This window comes from Beta vulgaris, chromosome 7 (genome assembly GCF_026745355.1).
Source record: "Beta vulgaris subsp. vulgaris cultivar EL10 chromosome 7, EL10.2, whole genome shotgun sequence".
NCBI classification, from domain to species: Eukaryota; Viridiplantae; Streptophyta; class Magnoliopsida; order Caryophyllales; family Amaranthaceae; genus Beta; species Beta vulgaris.
In genome coordinates, this window is record NC_079208.1 from 13,894,393 (window position 1) to 13,917,792 (window position 23,400).

The 23,400-nt window shown below is 37.1% G+C and overlaps 1 protein-coding gene across 2 annotated transcripts; it reads right to left on the minus strand.

Moving 5' to 3' along the window:
- Positions 1-1,495: 1,495 nt before the first annotated feature.
- On the minus strand, positions 1,496-19,348 carry PRR7 (proline rich 7 (synaptic)). 2 transcript variants are annotated; one of them, XM_010668596.4, is made up of 12 exons: positions 19,145-19,348; positions 18,669-18,768; positions 18,205-18,543; positions 12,719-12,880; positions 11,795-11,928; positions 9,707-9,868; positions 7,196-7,291; positions 5,799-5,988; positions 5,481-5,657; positions 5,198-5,402; positions 4,333-5,122; positions 1,729-1,926 (listed from the first exon to the last, which is right to left on the minus strand). In XM_010668596.4, exons 3-12 carry the CDS (start codon positions 18,530-18,532, stop codon positions 1,918-1,920), a joined length of 2,253 nt encoding a protein of 750 aa, XP_010666898.1. In that variant the 5' UTR covers positions 18,533-18,543; positions 18,669-18,768; positions 19,145-19,348; the 3' UTR covers positions 1,729-1,917.
- Between the last annotated feature and the right edge of the window lie 4,052 nt (positions 19,349-23,400).

Sequence of the window (23,400 nt, forward strand, 5' to 3'; positions counted from 1 at the left end):
TTTTCGGATCAAGTTACATTCGGACCAGGATCGGACCGGATCGGATCGGATCGTTCCGGATAGGGTCATCTTTCGGACTATTATTTCGGATCGGAATCAGACTATGGTGGAATGAATGGAATACTTATGGCAATGATTTTTTTTATATAAAAAACGGGTAAGTTTCGGGTATTTCGGATCAAAGCCTAATCGAAACCAATAATTTCGGATCGGTTTACCTTCGGGTCGGATCGGTTTCGGATCGGGTAAGATTATATCGGATCATTCGGATTTCGGATGAGTTTCGGATCAAGATTATTTCGGATCGGGATTCGGACCGGATCGAGACCGTTTCGGATTCGGATCAAGGTTCGGACCGTCTCGTTCGGACCCAGATCGGACCACAAATCGGATATTTCGGACCGGATTTTCGGATCAGGACCAACTTTGCCAGGTCTAGATAGATGCAATGACACAGAGGATGCTCAAAATTGTGGAATGGGGTGGGGTAAATGATTGAGAATCACACCTATAAGAGAAGTGCATAAATTGTTGGTAGAGGAGGTAAATCTTGCTAAAAAAATAATCTTTGTGACTAAACTACCAACACCTTTACAAGAGGATTTATTGTGCTTCGATTGAGAGATGGAAGTTGTATGTTGAAGTAAATGGAATAAGCATCACCATAATCTTTTTATTTATGAGACAATAATTTTTGAGTTTTAATCAAAGAAATTGCATCTCTTTTTCATTTCTTTTAATCTTTTTAAAAGACAAAGAATATAAAAAATATGTTAAATAGCTTATCTTTACTCATATGCACCTTGTAGCTTTCTCTTATATTTTTATTTCTTTCCCCCTGCCCCCTCCCCCCTCCCCCCTCCCCCCACCCCAAGAGTACTCTTTTTCTATTAATTAAAATCGTGACATTCGTGTCACCCAAGACCCCACGTAGGCCACTCTCTGCTTATAATTAAAGGAAAATCAAACTAGATCACCCTCTGCTTGCAACCAAAGGAAAAAATTAATCTTAAATTGAATTTTTCTATGAAAAATGATTTCTGTGAAAAACCATTTTTCATCAAAATTTTAATTCGTCCAATTAAACCCACCCGAAAGATAATATAATCACATGTTCATCCAATGTCATAGAGAAAGGATGAGGAGCTAGCTCATGTGGTAGATCACTCCCCTTTGATCCTTGAGAAGATAGCGCACAAAACTTGCCCACTTAAACACGTTTCCACAATTACATAGAACTTCGTGGATCTATGTCTCCCTTTCACCCTCAAAAGGCAACAAAAACACGTCCACTTGACACCCAAAAATCTCAGTTTTTGAGAAGAAAGAGTGAGCATAATGTGTTGCCATTTTGCAAGTAGATTTCTCTATCGTATGTGTGCTACATCTCCTCTAACCATAAACTTCTTACTCCGTCATTTTGCTACTCCAGCATATTCAGATACCGCACTTGCATCTCAATGGCCTTTTTTTAACTCATTCAATAATTCAACCATAATACTTTGACATTTTACTCATTTCTCAAAGACAGGAGTAACAGCACCATCAAAAATTCAAAATACTTCTACGTGACACAACTGTTATCAGAAGTTCCTACATACAGGAAGCTTAAGTAATGGGTGTATACCTCTTTCAAAAAAAAAAAAGTAATGGGTGTATACCTATGAAGTATCAAACATAACAATACAGCAGTAAAGCAGTACAATGATAACTTCAGTGAGTAAAATCTAGATATGAAATTCTCCACAATGAATAAATTAATATATTTTTCTGCACAAAGGATAGGACAATAACCAATTTTAATATACAAAGCATACATCAAGAATCGGTGTCAAGGCTGGAATTTTCCATAGATGCCTGCAGCCCATATTGCTGTCTGAAGGGCAGTTGCTGTTCAGCTAGTCATTTTCTGCTCTCCTATCTCACCTAGAAAAGGAAATGGCAAAAAATAGGGTTGGAGATCGTCTCAATATGTTACATCTGTTCTGTTAGATTACACAGATCAGCTGGGAAGAAATATTATCTTACAGATCTCTTCTAGTCATATGGAAACAATCTATTAGCATTGGAAAAATACTTCAACTCATTATTCTAAAAGTCGTATACATTTCAAGCGACTCACGAGGTCTCTTACAGGTGTCTAGGCCGTTTCTGGGGATGGGATAGTAAAATTGCATGTAAGCATATCATCATTACCCTGTAATGAGAAGATCTAGAAGCTATCAGAGGATACAAAGACTTAGACAATGTGAAAAATGAGAGTACTGAGTACACGTGTTAAAACCAACATGCTTCCCTCCAACTCCTCCACAATCCACCCCCTCTCTTCCCGTCATTCTCAAAGGCATTTTATACTTCTTTTTCTTTTATTCATAGAAAAAGTGTCTTAAATAAACAGCCTAAAGAATTTTACACTCCACATTGGTATAAAAGAATTAACTATGAGAAACATTAATTTTCCTCTAAGATGTAGCATGATCAGCCATTTAGCTTTATACTTGATACAGTAGGAAAATAAGGGAAAGGGTGCTATAATTAGGTTAAAGTGTAGGATTCAACACTTTCAAGGGAAGCTTCCTTTCCGGATAAATGCCTAAAAGGACCATAAGGAATCAAACCTAGGATCACTGCTTACGCAGGGAAGATGAAGTCTTAGGTAAGTGTCTTTCCCCATTCTTGTGGCGAGTATATTTACAGCAAATTGTAATTGAAGTGACTCAGGTCCTATTTCCCTACAGCATAAGGCCATTGCTACCTTATTGATCCTTTTATCGCATCCTAGGGAGTCGCATGATTTTACCTTACTATTAAAGCGAGGACTTTTTATGTAACTAAATTTATTTTCAGTTTATTAAATTCAGTTGAATAATTTAGGGCTTTTAAAGGGGTTTCAAGTTGTGAGAGTTATTTGTGTGTGCTAATGGACTAGGGAGCAAGGTAATATAGCTATAAATCGAGACCTAGGGTTGTACATTCAAGTAGGGAGCAAGGTAATATAGCTATAAATCGAGACCTAGGATTGTACGTGCAAGTAGACATTAATAGAGAATTTTGTGCATTAAGCGTGAGGCTACTTGTTAGCATCTCAAATTCTAGTGATTGAGTTCAGAGATGAGTTTCGTATCTCATTATGTTGAGATTTAGTGTTGTTACTTCTATTCCTAAAATCAAGTAAAATCTTGTCCACAGAAGCATCACTCAGACATACAGTACTACTCCACTCATTCCGAAACCTCTAATGTCAAAAGGCTACTCTCCCCAACTTTTTCATAAAGAGCTTTTTGGACTCAATAAGCTAATTGAAACCTCTTTTTACCAAATACTCAAATTAGAGGATTGACTAGTCAAATCCTCTAATATGAGCTCAAACCTCTAATTTTACCCCAAACCTCTCTTTACCAAATAAGGCCTTGATATTTTTTGTTAACGAAAAACCTTCCAAATTTTTATATTGAACTCCTCTTCAGCAATAAGCCAACAACAACAATGACAAAGCCTTACATCCAACAGGATAGGGGTCAGGTGCATGAGGTGGTCATCCACATAAATCTTATTCCCTTCTTTCAAGTGCTTCACAATGTCTTTGTATCATTCTTATTGTCCTCTACCCATGGCATCCTTGAACCGTGTGCAAGACCTTTTTTATGGAAATTATCTTTTAAGCTAAATTTCATGGTTCAATGGTACCAATTGCTGTTTGTACTTCGAAATTAAATTGTTTTTCTGATACGACCATATATCTGCATGTGTTAGTGTGGAGCAATTTTTTTTTGGAAAATTTGATTCTACTAATCCAACCTTTGGCCAGTTTGCTAAATTTAATCCACCTATTGATTATTTTTTAATAATCCCAACTTTTGGGGGTAACTTCTCAAAATAACCCAGACCCTTTTTTTTCTTACCATCACCAATCTGTCCTGGGTTTACTGTATGCGAGAAAAATAAGAGTTCGGATTACTTTAAAATAATCAAAAGGTGGGATTAAATTCATCGAACTAGCCAAAGATTGCAATATTATAATCAATTTTTCCAATTTTTTTTTTAAGTATGCTTGTAATGTCTATAGTTGTTCATGTATCTTAATGGTTGGTTGCTCATAATAATTCAGCCTTAGAATGAAGCTCAAAAGTCAAAAGGCCAACGCTAAATCTCCAATTATGAGATCATGAGCAATCCACACCATTACTCGATACTACCCCTTACCCTACTTCCTTACGCACTCTAACCTAGCCTCAGGACAATGAGCAATTCTTACAGATACTGGTTAACAAAAGATCCAACAGCTAATTAGAATGATCTATAAACACAAATTTCAGAGTTAAGAGCTAATACCTTCCTTTTAAAGCATCTTTCTTTCCTCTTTTGCCGGAACTTGGTCAAGGCAGTTTCTCTTTGGGCAAGCTTGCTGTGATCTACCTTGCTTCCACTATTCTGTACATTCCCACTTCCACGACCACTCCCATTTCCACTTGCATCACCGCTTCCACTCTTACCTCCTGCTCCATTTTTACTCTCCATATTCATTATACCAGCATTTGCACCACTGCTGCTTCCATTTGGTCCATTGCTTCCATAATTGCTTCCTGAGGCACTTCCATTCACACTATAGTTTAAAGCATTGCATTCAAGGTAATCACCCAAAACAGTAGATGAACCACAATGAGGAATAGGTTCTGCCATTTTCTTGATTAGTAAATTCTCACAATTTGATGTAAGCTCTTGATGCTGGGAAGCCTGGACCAGAAGCTCTTGAGTTGAGCACACTGCAGGAATATCCATTTTGACTGCTTTTGCAACATCAGCATTCTCAAGCACCACTTGCTGAGAATAGGATACTTGGTTGTCTTCAGTATCTCGGAAAGAAGAAGGGGACATATAATTGTTTGTCGAACGCTCAGCTGCCTTGTTCTTTGAGGCAATTATGTCAATTAAACTATTGTTTGAAGTAGACATCACATCTACATAAACACTAGCACCATTTGAACAATGATTCAGAGCATTGCTTCCAGAATGAGATTGAATGTTGGGTCTACGTTCGCTCTTTTTCTCCGGGTCAGTTTCATGAGGAGTTGGACTTTGTGCATCCACAATAGATACCTTATTATGCAATGTGGCATTGTACCTTCATCAGCAAATGAAAAACACCGTCACAATTCACTATAATAAACATAAAAATAGATTCACACTGATTTCACACCTGGAGAAGGCTGAAGATTCCGAACGTCTGAGTACATTTCTTTCATCCTGAACTGCCTTCCCTACATCGTATGCACCTCTAAGCCTCTTCAGACCTTGATCTGTAGATAATAACTCTTTGTTCCCACCGGTTCCTTTGTCATTAGAGTCAGGCTTCTTAGTAAACTTATTTGCAATAGCACACACAATTGACTCGTTACTTCCTGCTGAAAGGCAGGAAGAGTCAGCATCATGATGTATAACATATTGGGATTCATGCAACTAAATTTACGACAGATCCTCACCATGTAACTCTCTCACTCTGTTATCTATTTGCTCATCGTACTGGCTAGAGTCTACTTTGGGTACACTGTGTTGATCCATACAGGTCAATTCAGTGGGGATCTGAACTGACAACTTTGGCTGCAGATCTGAATTTTTCAGCATAGCGATATCCTGACCTTTTCCTAGTTCAGTGATTTCTGTCAAGAGATATGCAGCAAATATCAGAAGAATAAACTATCGGAAAACTCAAAATGATGAGGGGCAAAAAAAAAAAAAAAAAAAGACACTTATTACACATCAAGCAAAATAGATGTTAGTTTGACTGCAACTATAGATACCAGGCGGTTGTTTCTGCTCTATGCACTCCTTTGGTGCAGTCATGGATAACAGCTTGCTCCCAGATGGTTTAGCATTAGGATTAATTACTTGGGCACAAGTACTATCAGGACATGCAGGTACCTCATTCAAATGAGATACCAGTCGAGGGCTATCAACCTGATCTTCTGCAGCTTGTTTTCTCCAAGAACTCTGCAAAGTAGGGAAATTGACTTTTAACCTAATTCATTGACAATCGCAGTCACTAGTCGTTAGATGAAGAATTTGAGAGCAACAATTTCTCACACTAGTTTTCAAACCCATGGAATCCATGGGAAACAGCTAATTATAACGTAATTTCAATGGTATTCTAAAATAATAAATCTTACCCATATCATATTCTTTTCTAATAATTAGTTGATCAGAACCTATTGCTTAATAATCAAATTAGTTCTAATACTTTCAGGGACATGAATGTATCAGTTGAGTTTCTGTTATAATATTTAAAGTATAATATAGATGGATCTTGTTTTAAAATACTAAACTAAATTTCTTGGTACCAACCATAAATTTTCCAAGTGCATAGTAAAAAGTACAATCAATTTACCCTACTCAAATATTTTGGCTAGTTTATATTAAATGTAACTATAATTTTCTCCAATCCTGAACTCCAAATATATACTTTTCTCTCTCTCAAAATCTAATTATTTTTAAGCTTAATTTTGAAGTTGTGAACAAAATTCGAGGAATCAGAACAAATTAATCCCACTAAAAAGACAATTACACAAGTAATCGTAAATTTACTGATATCTATCACCATTCACCAGTGGTCTGAAGGCCCATGCAGAGATGACTTGGTAGAAAAGAAACTATTTGTAAAAGAGAAAGTGAATGAGTTCCTCTATCTCTCCTCCCTACCCTTCCCCCCTCTCTCCCATCTCTACTTATTCCCCTTTAGGATGCCTCCCTAGCAGCAGTACATTTTCTCACTTGAATATGATGTCTGATGAATCCATCCATAACTGAACTCGGCAGTGTGTCAGTAGTGATAAACGTAAGCACTCCAAATTCAAACAACAAAGCCTAAAAGTCACAATCAAAGTTGGATTGCTATAATTCTAGTTTCCATTTCTCTATAACCGAAAACATTCTCTATTATTACTCTTTAACTGAATTGGACACAAACATTCAAGTAGCTATCCATTTCAATTGCTTCAACCCTCTTTAAAAGACACCAGGATCTCTCACTCAATACTGAAGACTTATAGTTGGTTGGCAAGAATATAGCAGCCCCATCTACCACATTCTTCATTATGACCCATATGGCAGCGACAAACCTTAGCTAAATGAACATGAAGAAGCTAAGCTGAAGGAATAAAAGAAGCCAAGGTTTATGGATATAGACATCAGACAAACTAACATGAAGAACATAGCTGTGGCAACCTTCTGAAACCATGGCATCAGTACCATCGGTCCATGCTGAATAAGGATAGCAACCGAAGCAATTTAGCAGCAACTATACATGAAAGAGGAGTAAGTATTAACACAATTAGCACTAGGCTCTTCGATTGCAGCAAACATGTCTGTAAAAACAAAAATAGGGGCTTACATAACAAGCTATACATAGAAAAGAAGCACGTTGCAAATGTAGCCTCCAACTTGGAAACCAGCCAAATTATACTTCTTCCATTCAATTTTTAATTGCAACATTTGCATTTTCACACTTGCCGATGCATAATTTGGACCGTTAATGTAAAAATCATGCAAATGAGATTAAAAAACCATACATTGAGATGAATCAAAAAATATATCATATGACTTTGTTTAATTTTTGTGTAGATCATTATACACGGTCAAGTATGATTTATGAATAGTAGAAAAGTAAAAATCTTGCAATTAAAAAAGAACGGATGAAGTAGTAGTTAAAGCATTATCGTCAGAGAAGCCACTCTCTGGAAACACAGAAAAATCTCAAGCATAAATGAGTTAAAGAACTTAGGTATGAGGATGGAGATGGGGATGGGAGGGGGAGGGAAAACACGTGAAGTGCATAAATTTATTTATGAAATTGACACTACATGGAAAAATTGCAGGGATGATAAAATAGCAAAAATTCTGGAACACAGATGATAAACTTAATCTATTTATCTCATTGGTCACTCATAAGTTATAGCAGGCATGAATAGGAAGACGGGATCAATCAAGAACGAGGAGAGAAGATAACTAATGATGGGGAAAAGGTCTATACTGTAAAACTCAATCAACAGTGGCTTCCATGCATTCACCGTTGTCGTATGGCTCACAGAAGAAGAAAAGGAAAGAGGAGATAGAAAGTGTGGTATCGCGGCTGCTGGATGCTTTAAGGGATTTGTCAATAGATATAGAACAATCAGTGACAAAATGCTGTGGTACATCAGCATAGTTGGTAACTTCTAGGGGAACAGTGTCCCTATACAGTATAAAATGTGGAATTATTGACGGAGTCCTCTAGGTGGCATTATATTCTGATGACGGAACAAACATCGATTCATCTAGCAAAATTATCTACAAAAATTATGCAATCTGCATAATTTATAACAATCCAGTAATGTCCACCTTTCACTTTGGCATTATACACTATACAGTAATTCAGCAAATAGTCAATTCTGTTGCTTTTTTTTTTCTAAGAAACATTTGAAAGCATTTATTTTCTATAGAAGTATTCTTCTGCCTGGTAAGCAGAAAGAAGAAAGTTAATGTTCCGTCAAATTGCGATTTCTCATGATATTAACACTACAGGTCTTTGCGGGCGGTTTTGTGCCTCACAAATACAACCCCTAGGCCCTAGATTAGAGTTAGAGCAAAAACAACAATTGTATGTATTGGATATTGATTTGTTTTGCTAGCTAGAATCAGAAGCTATTTATGAGAAGCTAGATGTAGAATAAAATAAAAGGGTTTCATTTTCGTGAGCCTCAGGCTGGCTGTTGGCTGAGTACATGCAGAGCACAACTTATTTCAATATTACCAGTAACAAAGAGAATACAGGATATTGTTGGAAATTTATAGTACAAATGTGCTCATGTTTAAGTGTAGTAAAGAATACAAGCATTGCTCAAAGTTGAGGGTTATAAGTAATGTATGTACACTAGGGATAAGCAAGTACAAGTTCTTAAGAGCAATGCAGGAAACTACACGGCCCCCCAGTGTCATTGGCACATGCCTCAGTGCTGCCCAGTTTTCCTACAGGGAAGACAAGAACTTCAATAGCCTTCCAAGAGGTAGCACACGCCCAATGCCAGCAGCACAAACCCCCCATGATGGGAGCACAGACAACCCATGTCACTAGCACGTCCCCCCATGCCAGTCCAGTTAAGAAAACTAAATTGTGAAGCAATGGGACTTTACTTATAATAGTAATGTCGCATGGCTTTGTTTATTTCTTCAGAAATAAAGTGACACTAACTAAACATTATCTAGTGAGGTTAAAAGACGTTCTTTTAATTAAGAGACTGTCTATTCTAGAGTAAACAGAACCTTTCACTCATCTCTGATCTCTCTATAAAAAGAGATCATGAAGCATATGTGAGTGTGGAAAAACAGAGATTACATTCACATTTTCCTTGCAACAAAAATCTGAAGCATTTTGTTCTTGAGTGCCTTGATAATCATAGGTATAGAAACTCTTACAGATTGATTTAGAAGAACAACCTAAATCAACTTCTCTTCTCTGTAACCCAACAGTTCTATCATGTAATGTTTTCCTGATAGAGTCAATATAAAATTATTAGGAAAGCATCTTGATCATGTTGTCTGTAATACACATATCCAGTGTCTCAAGTTTTTCCTAATCGTACGTTTTTCTTTCAGATATTAGCCCATAAACCAAGCAATGACAATTAACAGTCAAACAAAATCAGAAAGAAAAAAAGTGCTAAGATAATGGTGTTACTTGAGTGCCACTCCCATGATCACTTCCATCTTCTAAATTTAAGGCTGGGCTGCCATTGTACTCTTCGTCATTGCTGCCGCTATTATTGCCCGACTTTGCAGCATTTTTGGATTTCACAGACTTCTGAGTCTGAGTTCCACTCTCACTTCCACTACCGCAAGACTAAGAAAAGAACAACATATTAGTAGGAGCTTGGCAAAGAATGAAAAATTAAAGTTAGAAAAAGTGACAAGTTCCATGATTAACATGTATAATAGAGTATTTAACTGAGAATAACATAGGCTACGATAAGATATGATTTTCCCTATTTCTTCCATCTTGTTTCCTTATTAAGGGTGATGGATTTTGAGAGGAAGAGGTATGTTTCCAACATGAAAGATATGACTTCCTCCAAGTTTTGACTAACAAAAGATAGACTCTGTTAAGCATGTGACTCACTCTCAAATATTACACAAATTAAATGAAGAAACAAAACAAAAACAGAAAACAAGAAGTCCCCTAAAGGAAGCCAGTGGAAAAAAATCACACTAGCCACAATTCACATCACCAAAAAATATCCCTGAAAAGGGCGATAACACCCAAAGGGTAGCACCAAAGAAACTTAAGGCACAATACTAATCCACAAATCCTCCTTGGCCGTAAAGATTTTCCTGATTTTTTTATGATTCTGAAACCATAAAACTCGAAGAACAGCAAACAAAGATCATATCTGTAGATTTATGCTCCCCTTGTCTCTCTATACCTTGCGAGAATGGCAGATGTGACAAGAGAGAAGGTAAATATCCCTCCAGACAATCTTTAATAAACATATGCAGCCAACAACCAACCAATGCCAGAAAAGATCATAGATCTCGTGATTGTTGTTTGCTTCCCTCTTCTTCTCTGTTTCTATTTCTTTTTATGTTGATTATGGCATCATTGGAGAGAGGTGTAGGGACCAGTGGGTAGTGGGAAACTCTGGAAAAAAAAATCTGAAAAGTAGAGTACTAAATACGGAAAATGTGCCCAAGAATGCCTTGTCACGATTGGTTCGGCTGAAAAAAAGAAACAGTTAAATTTGATTCACCAAAGTTGAAAGTCGCTCCAATACGGGCAAACCAAATTGATTCGGCCGTTTTTCCGAACCATAACTCCATCCGCCCCGAAACTTAGAACTATCAAAGTGAAGAAAAAGAATAAAAAATAGCCTTTGGAACCTTGCAATTACATTTAAAGTTTATTTTGAAGGTAAAAAATTTCTATTAAAAAAGAATGAGAAGTGCTAAACCCACAAGGTATCCTTAGAGAAAGACATGCCCCTTGGCAAATTAAAATCATAGATGACTGTAGGTTGGACCTTCAGACGTTAGGTTCTTTCTCTGTTTCCCACTGTTACACAGCTAACCATGGGCACCATTTAAGACATTCACCTTGGCATTAAAAAAAAATCATACATGATTGTAGATTGGACCTTCAGACGTTAGGTTCTTTCTCCACTTCCCACTCTTACACAGCTAATAAGGCCACTGACTTTATGGCCAACATGGTCACAATTTTCTTTCTCTTTAGATTAGGTTTGAAGCTAGTAGTTTGCATAATTCTTCTGTCATTCATAAGGATACGTTAAGTTGGGCCAATACAAGAGAACTAACCATGACAATAAGAAATAGGCAAATGAATTTTCCAACAGAATTCCAAGCAAGAAAACAGAGGGAACCATGACCAACATCATTTAATAAGAGGCCCGGAACCTTCCCCCCCCCCCCACCCAAATTGAATGGCACCAGCAGGTAGCAAGGTAAAACACTCTATGCCACATATACTCCGACACTATCTGCATTTTTTTCTGACTGAAGATTAACTTTCAACCAACTATCGTGGGCCTAAGACAAGAACAAACTATGTTGCCTAAAGTATATAATTCACAAAATTAAACCCTAAAGCCAAAAATAATAACAGCAAAAGATTACAATCATTCTAAATTCTAATATAGCTACAGCTATCCAGCAATAAGTCTCTATGAAGAACCAAACAGGACACTAAATGGAGTTTAAATAAATAGGAACAAGGAAACATAGTGTGAACCCAAGCAATGTTCAACAAACTCACGCTGTGGCATCTTCTCCACAAATGCTGCCAGAGATTTTTCAGCTCATTTTTTCGTATCGGCTTCACTAAAAAGTCCACTGCACCTTTTGACAAACACTTAAAGACTAAACCCATTGAATCATGAGATGACATCACTGCGCAAAAATCTCGTTAGGAATAGCAGTCATTTGGTTCTTCTGAAACTTATAAATTGCCAACTAAAGAACATAAGAGTTAGCTCTAATGAAGTGTGTAAGATGTTCGCTCACATAAGCAAAGCAACCAACATACAAAAGCAAAAAGAGAAGCAGACTATCAAGCAACAAGAAGGCGAAAGCATACTCCTTTTGTCCCGAAAAGAATCACCTTTTAGAACAGTTTGAATGTTACTACTTCTCCAGAAACACCTCGCTCTTTTCCAAGTTATTCACCTTGAATATTCAACTATTTCAAGGTGATGTGCTATAAACCATAAGTAATTTTCAAAATATTTGAATTTTAATTAATTGTAACTTTGTCTTTTGCATGAAAGGTGACATGTCATTCAACTACCAATCATCTTTATGTACCTACTGAGTAATAACAGTATATTACTGAGTCATCTTTATCTACCTCCTGAGCAATAACGGTACCTACTGAGATGTTATTACAATGTATTTAGTGAAAGAAACGCCATGAGACAAAAGAAAACAAAATGAAACAGAACTTTTTTTAAAATAAATAAATTATGGGTCATAAGGATGACAAGGTTAGTTGGGGTGAGGCTGCATGAATAGAATTAGAAAGTAGAGCGTATCTGGCACTTCCTTCTCTCCACTTTCTTTTTTCAAATACAAGTGACATTCAATTTCGGGACACAAGGAGTACAATATAAACATAACATTAACGCACTGAACCTTTATAGAGAGAATAGCAGATGAGAAAAAGACCAGTGAAGATTCTTACTGACTACAGGAACATTCTTCCGTGATTTATGGCTCATGATTTTGAATAGAAGAGCAATGCCAGAAACACAAGGCATCACTACCTCAGTTAAGACAAGGTCAATACGATTTTCTATATCTTCCAAAATTTTCCAAGCTTGTAATCCGTTTGATGCTTCCACAACTGCAAGGTTTAAAAATTGTGAAATAAGAAAAAAGAAAAGGTCATATTCTCATAATATGTAAGGTATGAACACAGGTTTTAATAATCAAACATAATCATATAATTGACTCACTCAAATGTGAACTCCAGAAAAAGTATGATAAGATCCAGAAATAACAAATTTAGTATTATTCACCCCAAAGTATCATTTTTTTTTGGCAATTCAAAGTTGTTATTGAAAACCAAAAAAAACCAATACAACCACCAACATCAACAGGTCAGACACCCATAGAGAGGCACACAACCCCTACAAGGGAAAAAGGACCACAACTCCTAGCACTGCTCAACAGGCTGAGCAGAACTAAACAATAAGAAGCCTCCTAACATCATCATTACATCTACAGGCAACAGTAAATATAATCTGTTTACAAAGACTAAGGATATCAACTTTAACTCCTGTAAACACCAGGCTATTCCTATAAGTCCACAACTTATATAATGTCTCAGTGAAGAACATAGTGTAGAGTTGATTTTGAGGTGATTTGTTGTGGCTCCTGCTAGACACCATATGAACTTCAGCATCAAAACTTCTGCTTTGATATACTAGGCCTATCGGTTGCAGACAGGTCTTCCAGACTGCATTGGCAACAATACAGCTGTTACTTTTCTCTTCCCTAATTTACCTCTGGTGAAGTTAAGCAAGATTGCAGCAATCATGAAATTGCTGTCTTGCATAAATCACCAATAATTTTTAGAGGAAATATTGCAACAATAATTTCAAGTTTAGGGGGTGTTTTCCTAAAAAGGTCCTTCGGTCATAGTGTTCGTATTTCTGTCAATAGTTAAAGTTATTTGATTATACACAATTATTTTTGACTTGGCACTAAAAACAAAGGCCAAAAAAGCCCACTTTTTGCATGCAATAGCCAGAGTATCATGGAATTAAAACTCTCCCATTCCATTACAAAACGGCCAGATTTGCCATTCTGCGAAATCCCGTTACGGAACGCCATAATAAAAATCACATACTTCTCGCGGCGTTGTCCGTTCTGTAACGCGAACTCGCCGCGTTAGAACACTTTTATCCCCGTTACATCAGTTCTTTTTGAATATTGGCCAAAAATATTTTACAATTTAATTATATAGCTAATGAAACATGATATTATGATAGATTTGATTATATTATGTCCTAATAATGCTTCATAACTAAAACAAAGCAAATAAGGTTAGAACGTATTAATGTGAATTTAAAAAAAAAATCACGCCGCGTTGGCCGCGAAACGTTCTATTTCCCCGTTACAAGCCGTTCCCGTGACAACGCGACCGCGTTTTTTTTCCCTGGCGAGTATCATGAGATTTCCACCAAAGTATATATTGCTTGGTGCAGAAAATGGTAGCTTGAAAGTGGGGAACATCTTTCTTCCCTCAAAACCACAACCATCCTTATCCCCTGCCTGATTTACCACTACCAAATAAATGAATAATCACCAACATCTCCCTGACGGTGTTATGTTGGACAATAGCTAGGGAGCTTCCAGTACCCTGCCTGATTTATCACTACCAAATAAATGAATAATCACCAACAGCTCCCTGGCTATCGTGACACCTTTTGAGTTATTCAAATGATGAAAATCGAATTTACGCCATATGCACATTTGGGGATGCCCGTAAGAAGTAAGAATTCACAACCCACAAGAAAAGAAGCTTAACCCAAGGACTATTAGTGGGCATTTCATTGGATATCCCGAAAAATCTAAGGGTTATAAATTCTATTTTCCATCCCACAACACCAGAATTATGGAATCAAGTAATGCTAAGTTTCTTGAAAATGATCTAGTCTGTGGGAGTGATCATTTCAAGGACATTGTTCCTGAAAACGATCATGTTGAATTTCCACCCTCTCGTTCAACTGATAAGATGGTTGTCATTCACACCGCTCCACTTCGATCAGGTGTTAGACAACCAATAATGGAAATTCCACAAAATGGTGATAATGATTTGGTAGATCATGAAGAAAATGAGGAGCATCCAGATGATCATAACATTGATCAAGTTCCTTTAAGGAGGTATGTTAGAATGAGGAAATCAACTGTTTATAATGATTATGAGGTGTATTTGCAAGAATCGAATGGTAATGATGAAGCTCATAATGATCCAATTACGTTTTCACAAGCCACAAGTTCAAGAGATTCTGAATTGTGGATGAATGCTATGAAAGACGAGATAGACTCTATGGCATCAAATGGTGGCAAAGCCATTGGATGTAGATGGGCCTTTAAGACAAAGAAAGACACACTAGGCAACATCGAGAGACATAAGCTAGACTCTTGCCAAAGGGTTTACTCAAAGGGAAGGAATCGACCACACGGAGACCTTTTCTCCAGTATTAAGGAATCGAGTCATTATGGCATTAGTAGCTCACTTTGACTATGAGTTACATCAAATGGACATCAAAACAACATTTCTCAATGGTGATTTAGAAGAAGAAGTTTACATGAAACAACCTGAAGGATTCTTCTCTAAAAAAGGGTGAGCATTTGATTCTTCTCGCCAATGGTATATGTAGTTCCATCAAGTGATAACTTCATTCGGTTTTGAAGAAACCATCATGGATCAATGTATATACCATAAGGTCAGTGGGAGTAAGATTTATTTCCTTGTGTTGTATGTGGACAACATTTGCTAGCAACCAATGATAAAGGGTTGTTATATGAAGTGAAATAATTTCTTTCTAAGTAACTTTGATATGAAAGATATGGGTGATGCATCTTATGTCATTGGCATTAAGATCCATAAAGATAGATCTCGAGGCATTTCAGGTTTATCTCAAGCGACCTATATCAACAAGGTACTTGATAGATTTCATATGAAAATCGTTCGGCGACTGTAGCACCCATTGTAATAGGTGCCCACTCAGTTTGGACCAGTGCCCCAGGATGAGAGGGAACAAATGAAAAATGTTCCTTATGCTTCAACTGTTGGAAGCATTATGTATACTATGCTTATGCTATTGGAGTATTGGGAAGATATCAGAGTAATCCAGGTCCCTAATCACTAGAAGGCCGCGAAGAAAGTGTGAAGATATCTTCAAGGTACCAAGGGTTACATGCTTATCTTCAAGGTACTAAGGATTACATGCTTATGTATAGAAGGACTGATAATCTCCAAGTAGTTGGCTATTATGACTCCGACTACGGTGGCTGCATTGACTCAAGAAGATCTACCTCAGGATATGTGTTTATGCTAGCCCATGGTACCGCTTCCTGGAGGAGTGTGAAACTGACCACTAGTACTTCAACTATGGAGACTGAGTTCGTTTAATTTCTTGTTTTGAGGCTACCTGACATGGTGTATGGCTGAAAAATTTCATATATGGACTTTGAGTCGTTGATTCTATCTGTCGGCTGATAATAATGTTTTGTGATAATTCTGCTGCTGTTTTTATGGCTAAGAATAATAAGAGTGGAAGTTGAAGTAAGCACATCAGCATTAAATTCCGAGCCATAAAAGAACATGTTCAAGAAAAGAAATTGATCATAGACTACATTAGTATTGGATTAATGATTGCCTGACCCCTTGACAAAAGGCATGCAAATTAAAGTTTTCAAGGGTCATGTAGAGAGCATGGGACTTGGTCCTATCATTTAAAATATTATTTTATGTTATATTATAACTTTTCATTCAGTCAGATATTTCTCTTTCGAGTTCAGGTGCGAACATGTTTTTGTTATTTGAAAAATGTCATATGTTTGACCTAGAGTAAGCATAGGGTTTACTCATTAAATAGTGTAAGTGGGCTGAATATATTGTGATACATGGAAGATTAGTTCTCATTTAAAGAGAATTTGTCGCTATGATCCACCATATATGAAGACCTTGTAGATAAGGTGGACCAAGTGGGAGAATGTTGGAATTTTAGTAATTAGTTAATTATATGTTGATTAATTTATTAATCTTTATCTCACCTTGGATTAGTGAGTCAACCAAACTACTTCCCACCACTTACTCCACTAAATCTTCCATACACAAAAGGAGGGATTCGATTGTTGATGGCACAACTACAACCACTATACAACGTTATTCATCTCATTCAGAAAATGGTCACTACATCCACTTCATTCTAAAAATCTCTACACCATCTAGATAGAGGAAGAAGGATCCAAAAACTATTCTGAATTTTTAATAAAGATATTCCATTTGGTGAGCATCGGTTTATTGCAAGCGTTCACGATCTCTTCATCTTCACAATACTTTCCTATTTGTGCAATGGCTGGAGGTATTTCATGATTCTTTAAGTTTCCGCATTTATATATTCACCTTGTATGAATCTAATTGATCTAATAGTTTGATGAACTTGGTAGACCTTTTCTGAAGTTATTTTCCTACAAGGTTTTTCCAAAGCATATATAACAAGGCGTGAGCTCATATCAGAGCTAATAAAATCAATAGGGGAATTAAGTTAAACTTACAAATAAGGATAAGTTCTACATAAACTTGTACATGGACCAATAAGTTCGAAGTACTTGAGATGGGAATATGAGATACTTCATCAGTTTTCAGATGAAAAGAGCATAGCCATATTAAAGAGATGACATAGTTAAATATGACTATCTTTTCTTCCCGCACAAAGAAATAGCAATTTGTTATACATTACCGAGTTGCAACACTTTGACTTTTGCACTAATTATAATTTCATATATTAACCTTGACAGTAAAATTTTGACTAAATAAATAAAACAAATTTTAGTATGTAAGAAGTCATTTGATTTACCTCAGTGAATATATGCGAAATATCAACTTTCTAACTTTCACTAGTAGATAAATAACGATGCTAATGGTCAAAGATACGTGTTTGCAGGCGTGAAAGCCAAAGCATTGCGACTGATATAAAACAGAGATAACGTATAAACCCTCAAGTTCGAAAAGCTTGATTATTGGCGAAAGGCCTCTTCTCATTAAGGATCTAAGAACTTTGTTCCTTTATTTTCATTTGATTAGGTGACAATCAAAATGTCTTTACTAAAACTTGCATGAGACACTTTTCGGCAACCGAAAGATTTTTTAGAATCCAATGAAGAGATGCATAACAAGATGAACCTCGTGTTTTAATAATCAGAAGACTACATCTAAAATAGGTACCAATTGTCAGAGAGAAACTTAGTCTTTGGGTAATATCGAGTAGATGCATGAAAAAGAGGTTGAAACATGTACGTGAATGAGAAATGAGCCACATAGGCAATAATTAGGCACCTAATTCACGGCAATTCCATCATAAAGCAGTGCATCGAAGCATCAGCCACTTAGAAGAACTTAATTGAAGTTTCCCTTCAGCAAAGCTAACTAACCTTCATAACAGCAATTTCGAAGTAATGCTGCAACAACATGACGTGTGGAATCATCATTTTCCACCAGGAGAACCCGAACTGATCTCACATGAAGAAACCTTTCCCAGCAAACAGCAATTCCTTGTGACTGCAGAGGTTGCTGCACTACCCTCTCAACAGCATTATCCTTCATCTCTTGTCCCGCTGGATTGGGCCTCGATTGCCCATTTTCCAATACACCGTGCCTATCCCCTGTTGTTCCATTATCAACCCTTTTTCCATCAATATTGAGCAAAGTCTGCTTCTCAAGTTCAACTAAATCCTCGTCTCCGTCACCCTCATCCCTCATTGGACCACTCCCTGCCAATCAAATTTAAAAATGAGCAATAAAATATCTGGTTGAATTAGCTCAAATCCTTTCTATAACTTTTTCATTCCGCAAAATAAGTTGCGGATTTCTTCTTAATTTACTATCAAATTCAAACCTCTTCATATAAGCAAATAGCTCCAAAGGGACCCACTTCTTAAAACCACTCCAACAGCCAGACTTTGTTCACTCAAACAGCAGAGAAATCCAAATCAAGCCTGCCCATATCATCAAAACAAGAATTACATGAATACGCCCTCGAAAAAAATTGTCCCAAAATACCTGATATACATAACAATTCAGATTATTACACAGGAAACAGAAACCAAACCCTAATAAGACTCAAAAAGAAAAACCAAATCCAAAATCGTCAATGGCAAAAACAAAGCATATTACATTCAAATTTCAACTCTGATTTTCCATTTAAAAAATTGCAGGGCAAAATCTCAAACAAAAAATACATAAATATAATAATATATAGTCAATAAAAGAGAACAAATAAACATACTAACATACATACATAAGTAAACATAAACACATAAATACATACATATAAATAGAAAACTGAAAAGCTGGGCTACAGAAAAAACATACAGAAATTGGCCGAAAATAATTTGGTTTCTGAGCAAATGATATGCGCAGATTAAGAGCTTGATTTAGTTCGAGAAAGCAGCACTTTGAGAAAGGAGAAAGTTGGGATAAAATGGTTAAAAGTGAATTTGGAGATTAGTTTAAAGTATTTGTTTTTAGTATCATCATTTTGTATTTAAAATTGTGAAGTTAGAGGATGGAAATTATTAAGAGGGAGAAATTTTCAATGGTGCAACGTAGGATTGAAACTGCCAGGTGGACAATATCAAAAGCTAGAAGCTAACCACTCCTGGACCCTGGTGTAATCTTATTTGATTCCAGCAGATCTAGGCCGTGCCACGTGGTCATGGTTTATTTGATTCACTATCTTTATTTGGAAACTAAAATATCTCGTTGGAATTTGTATAGTATTGTCCCATTATTTTTGCGATGCTACTAATTTTTGTACTTGCTCCATTATTCTAATTTCTAAGTATGGCTGAGAGCATATATAATTAGCTCTTTAATGATCTCTCCAAGGAAAGATAAATGGAGAGCCACCTCTTATTCAATAATAGGATTTTTGGGTGTGTCTTGGGTGTCTTTTCATAGAGACACTTTGCAAAGTGGCTCTTGGAGGTAATACCATTTGGGTTGATGGAGGAGATGGCTCTCCAATGTGTAGGACCGATTTCTTATTGCAATTACTTAAATTCTATTTTTTTCATGCAGCTATTTAATGATCTTTTTTATAAAAATTAAAAAAAAAAAGATGGTAATAATTACTATGTCAACAACTATAATTTTCCTTTATCTATAAAATGAGCCTAATATTGAATGTTTCACTATCTTTTTCATATTCCACCCATCTTTAATTTTTTAAGTGTTTAGGAAAAAAATTAATACCAACTCAAACCCAAATTTCAAAATTACCCAAGTACTCGCAAGAAATCAAAGGAAGCCAAATGCTAGAATGTCCATACTCTATGTCAATTATATTGATGATTATTCACAAAATAATTATCCACGTACTGTTAATAATTCTCAATTTCGACCCCACATTCAAACCCAAATCCAACCACAGTTTCAACCTCAATATCAACCCCAGTACCAACAACGTCAAATGAGAAATGAAACAAATAATTCAAACCCAAATGTACCAAACACAAATCTTAACCTTCCCATGTCCCAACACTTTGAGAGCAACGAAATTTGGGAGGAATTTCAGTCTCAAAAAGATGGTATGAACATGCATAATGAAGAACAAAATGAAGAAGATGAAGAGGAAGATGTTGAGCAAGAAGGACCAACCCTACCCCTAGTGATGAAAAATATGGGACAACCTACAACAAAGAAGAAGATTCTGAAATCGTATTGGAACCCAGAAGATGATACAACTCTAATTAATGCATGGCTCTAATTTTCAAAAGTTAGAAAGGGCACAAACCAGTCACGTGGACAATTTTGGGGTAAGATTGTTGATTATGTTAATAAGCATGCTCTTGCTAACCCTCATAGGACATTAAGCACATGCAAAAACCGATGGGGAAAATTTTCAAAATCAGTTAGCAAGTATTGTGCTGCACATAGTCATGCAGTAGCACATGCCTCTAGTGGAACAAATGCTAGTGATATCTTAATTAATGTAGCTGCTATGTATAAGGATAGTGAAAAGAAGGATTTCGAAATGGGTTTTGCTTGGGGGTTGTTGAAAGGGGAGCACAAGTTTATGATTTGCTACCTTCCAAATGAGAGAACATACAATATTGATGAAAATATTGAAAATCAAAGTAGTGGTAACTGCTCCAAGAGATTAAGGCTAAATGAGGGAGGAGCATTTACTTCTTCTAGCAATAATGTTTTTTTTTTCTTTTGACATCGTTGGAACGTACAAAAAGAGAGAAATAGAAAACAACTAGTAATAAAAGATGAAATTGTCAGCCATAGTCCATATGATGTTGTCGACACCATTGCGCCAGTTGGTGGGCTTGTTGTACCTGATTGCGAGGGACTTTCATCACTTTGCACGTATTGAAACTCTTGTCCAAGTGTATGATTTGGTGAATTGTCCATTTGATGTTGATGTCCCGCCACCCCTCCAATCGTAGAAGCTGGACTAGCGTTGAGGAATCTGTTAGCACAACCACATCCCTGTGATTTTCCTCTTTGGCCCATGCTATAGCCGTAAGGCAAGCCGCGGCTTCTGTAGCTAATGCTGATGTGGCGTAACAGAATTTCCCCTTTTGGCTGTTAATCGGCGTCGCAGTTGCCACCCATGCTGTACCACCCATGTTTGTCATTCTATCCCACGATCCATCTACTTGAACCGTGATTGGTGTTGCCCCGTGATTTGTTCTACCAATATGAACACAATGAAAGCCAGGTGGAAGATCAAGTTCCGTTGTGTGCGGGCTTCTAGTTTGATTACGTCGAGGAGCACTGAAGATGTCATGTTGGCTGGCTCAGCTGCAATTGGAGACGTACAGACTGCATTGTTGGTCGACGGTCATGAAAAATTTGGTCATTGCGGCAAATCCAGATGCTCCAAAGAGTACCCACAAACTTTGGTAACCGCGATCCCTGAATACCATCTTCTTTATAAAAATAAAGTAGCCAATTACTTAGCCAGTTCCGAAAGTTGATCTCCGAACCTGTATTTAACACCAAATCCAGATGTTGACATTCCCAAGCTTCTGTTGCTAATGGGCAGCAGCGGAATAGGTGTTGGGTATCTTCAGAGTCGTTCAAGCAAATTGGACAGGCACTGGAGTGGCCAATCTCGCGATTGAAAAGATTCTGCCTTGTGGCAATGCCGTTATGCCACAATTTCCATATGAATAGTTTCCATTTTGGCATGATGCGCAATCCCCATAAGGTGCGAAAACATTCTTTATCCTTAGGAGATGTCATGCTATAAATTTCATTTTGTTGTTGGAGAAGGGTTGCATACCCTGATTTGGTTGAGTATTCTCCTGATTTGTTATAAGGCCAAAAGGGTTCATCTGTTTTACCCAGTGAAGTCTGAAGCTCCAAACTTTTGATCTGACGAGCGGAGCATGGTTCGAAAAGTCTGTGAATTTTCCGAATGTCCCACCCCTGATGGTTAGGAAGAAGTAGATCCGCTACTTTGAGATTTCGTGCTGCAGAGAGAGGTGTTTCATCACGAAAAATAGGTGTTGTACCATTGAGCCAAGGATGGGTAGATACGCCAATAGTGTTCCCATCCCCCACCTTCCAATGATAGCGTTGTTGGAGCAAGGTATTAGCCATTATAATGTCGTGGCGCCCCCAGGAGGATTGAGTAGATTTACGTAGTTGTCTTTGACCTGGGTTGCAAGTCCTATGTAATACCTTTGAAAGAAGGAGATGTGGATGTTGTTGGATTCGCCAAGCTTTTTTCATTAACAGAGCCTTGTTAAAAAATCCCGTGTTTCGAATCCCAAGGCCTCCTTGTCCCTTAGGTTCCTGAATAATTTCCCATTTTTTCCAATGGATCCCTCTGCCTTGGTTATCCTTTAAAAAAAACGCTGCTATAATTCTGTCAATTTTGTCTGTTATCGATTTAGGAATGCTAAAAACCTTGAGGTGATGCATGATGGCTCCAATGAGAATAGAATTAATAATGATGACCTTCGCAGGCTGAGATAGTTGTGCATCATTCCAACTTGCGATTCGCGTAGTAATCTTGTCCAGTAACGGAGTGAAATGTTGGACCTTGGTGCTCTGGAGGTCAATAGCAATGCCAAGATAAGTTCTGAGATTAGCCTTAGAATCCATATTTAGTATTGACTTATATTCTTGTTGGTGTTGTTGTGGGACGTTGGGGCTGAACTTGACAAAAGATTTTTGAAGGTTCAACACTTGACCCGAGATGGCACAGAATCTATGGATGAGTAGTGAAATTGCTCGATATGATTTGTGAGAGGCTTTGAAAAAGAACATTGAGTCATCTGCAAAAAACAAATGTGATATCTTCGGGTCTTGTCTGCCAATACGAATACCTTGAAGTTGTCGAATGTCAGTAGCCAATGTCGTCATACGGGACAAGATATCCATGCAAAACAAGAAGAGATAAGGCGAAAGAGGGTCCCCCTGTCGTAAACCACATGTTGGAGTGAATAGTTGAGATGTATCCCCATTAATTAAAATTCTATATGACACCATTGAAATGCATTCCTTCACCATTGTTATCCAATGATCAGGAAAACCGTAGGCTCGAAGAAGTTTCAACAAAAAAGTCCAGTTGACCCTATCATAGGCTTTATTCACATCCAGTTTGA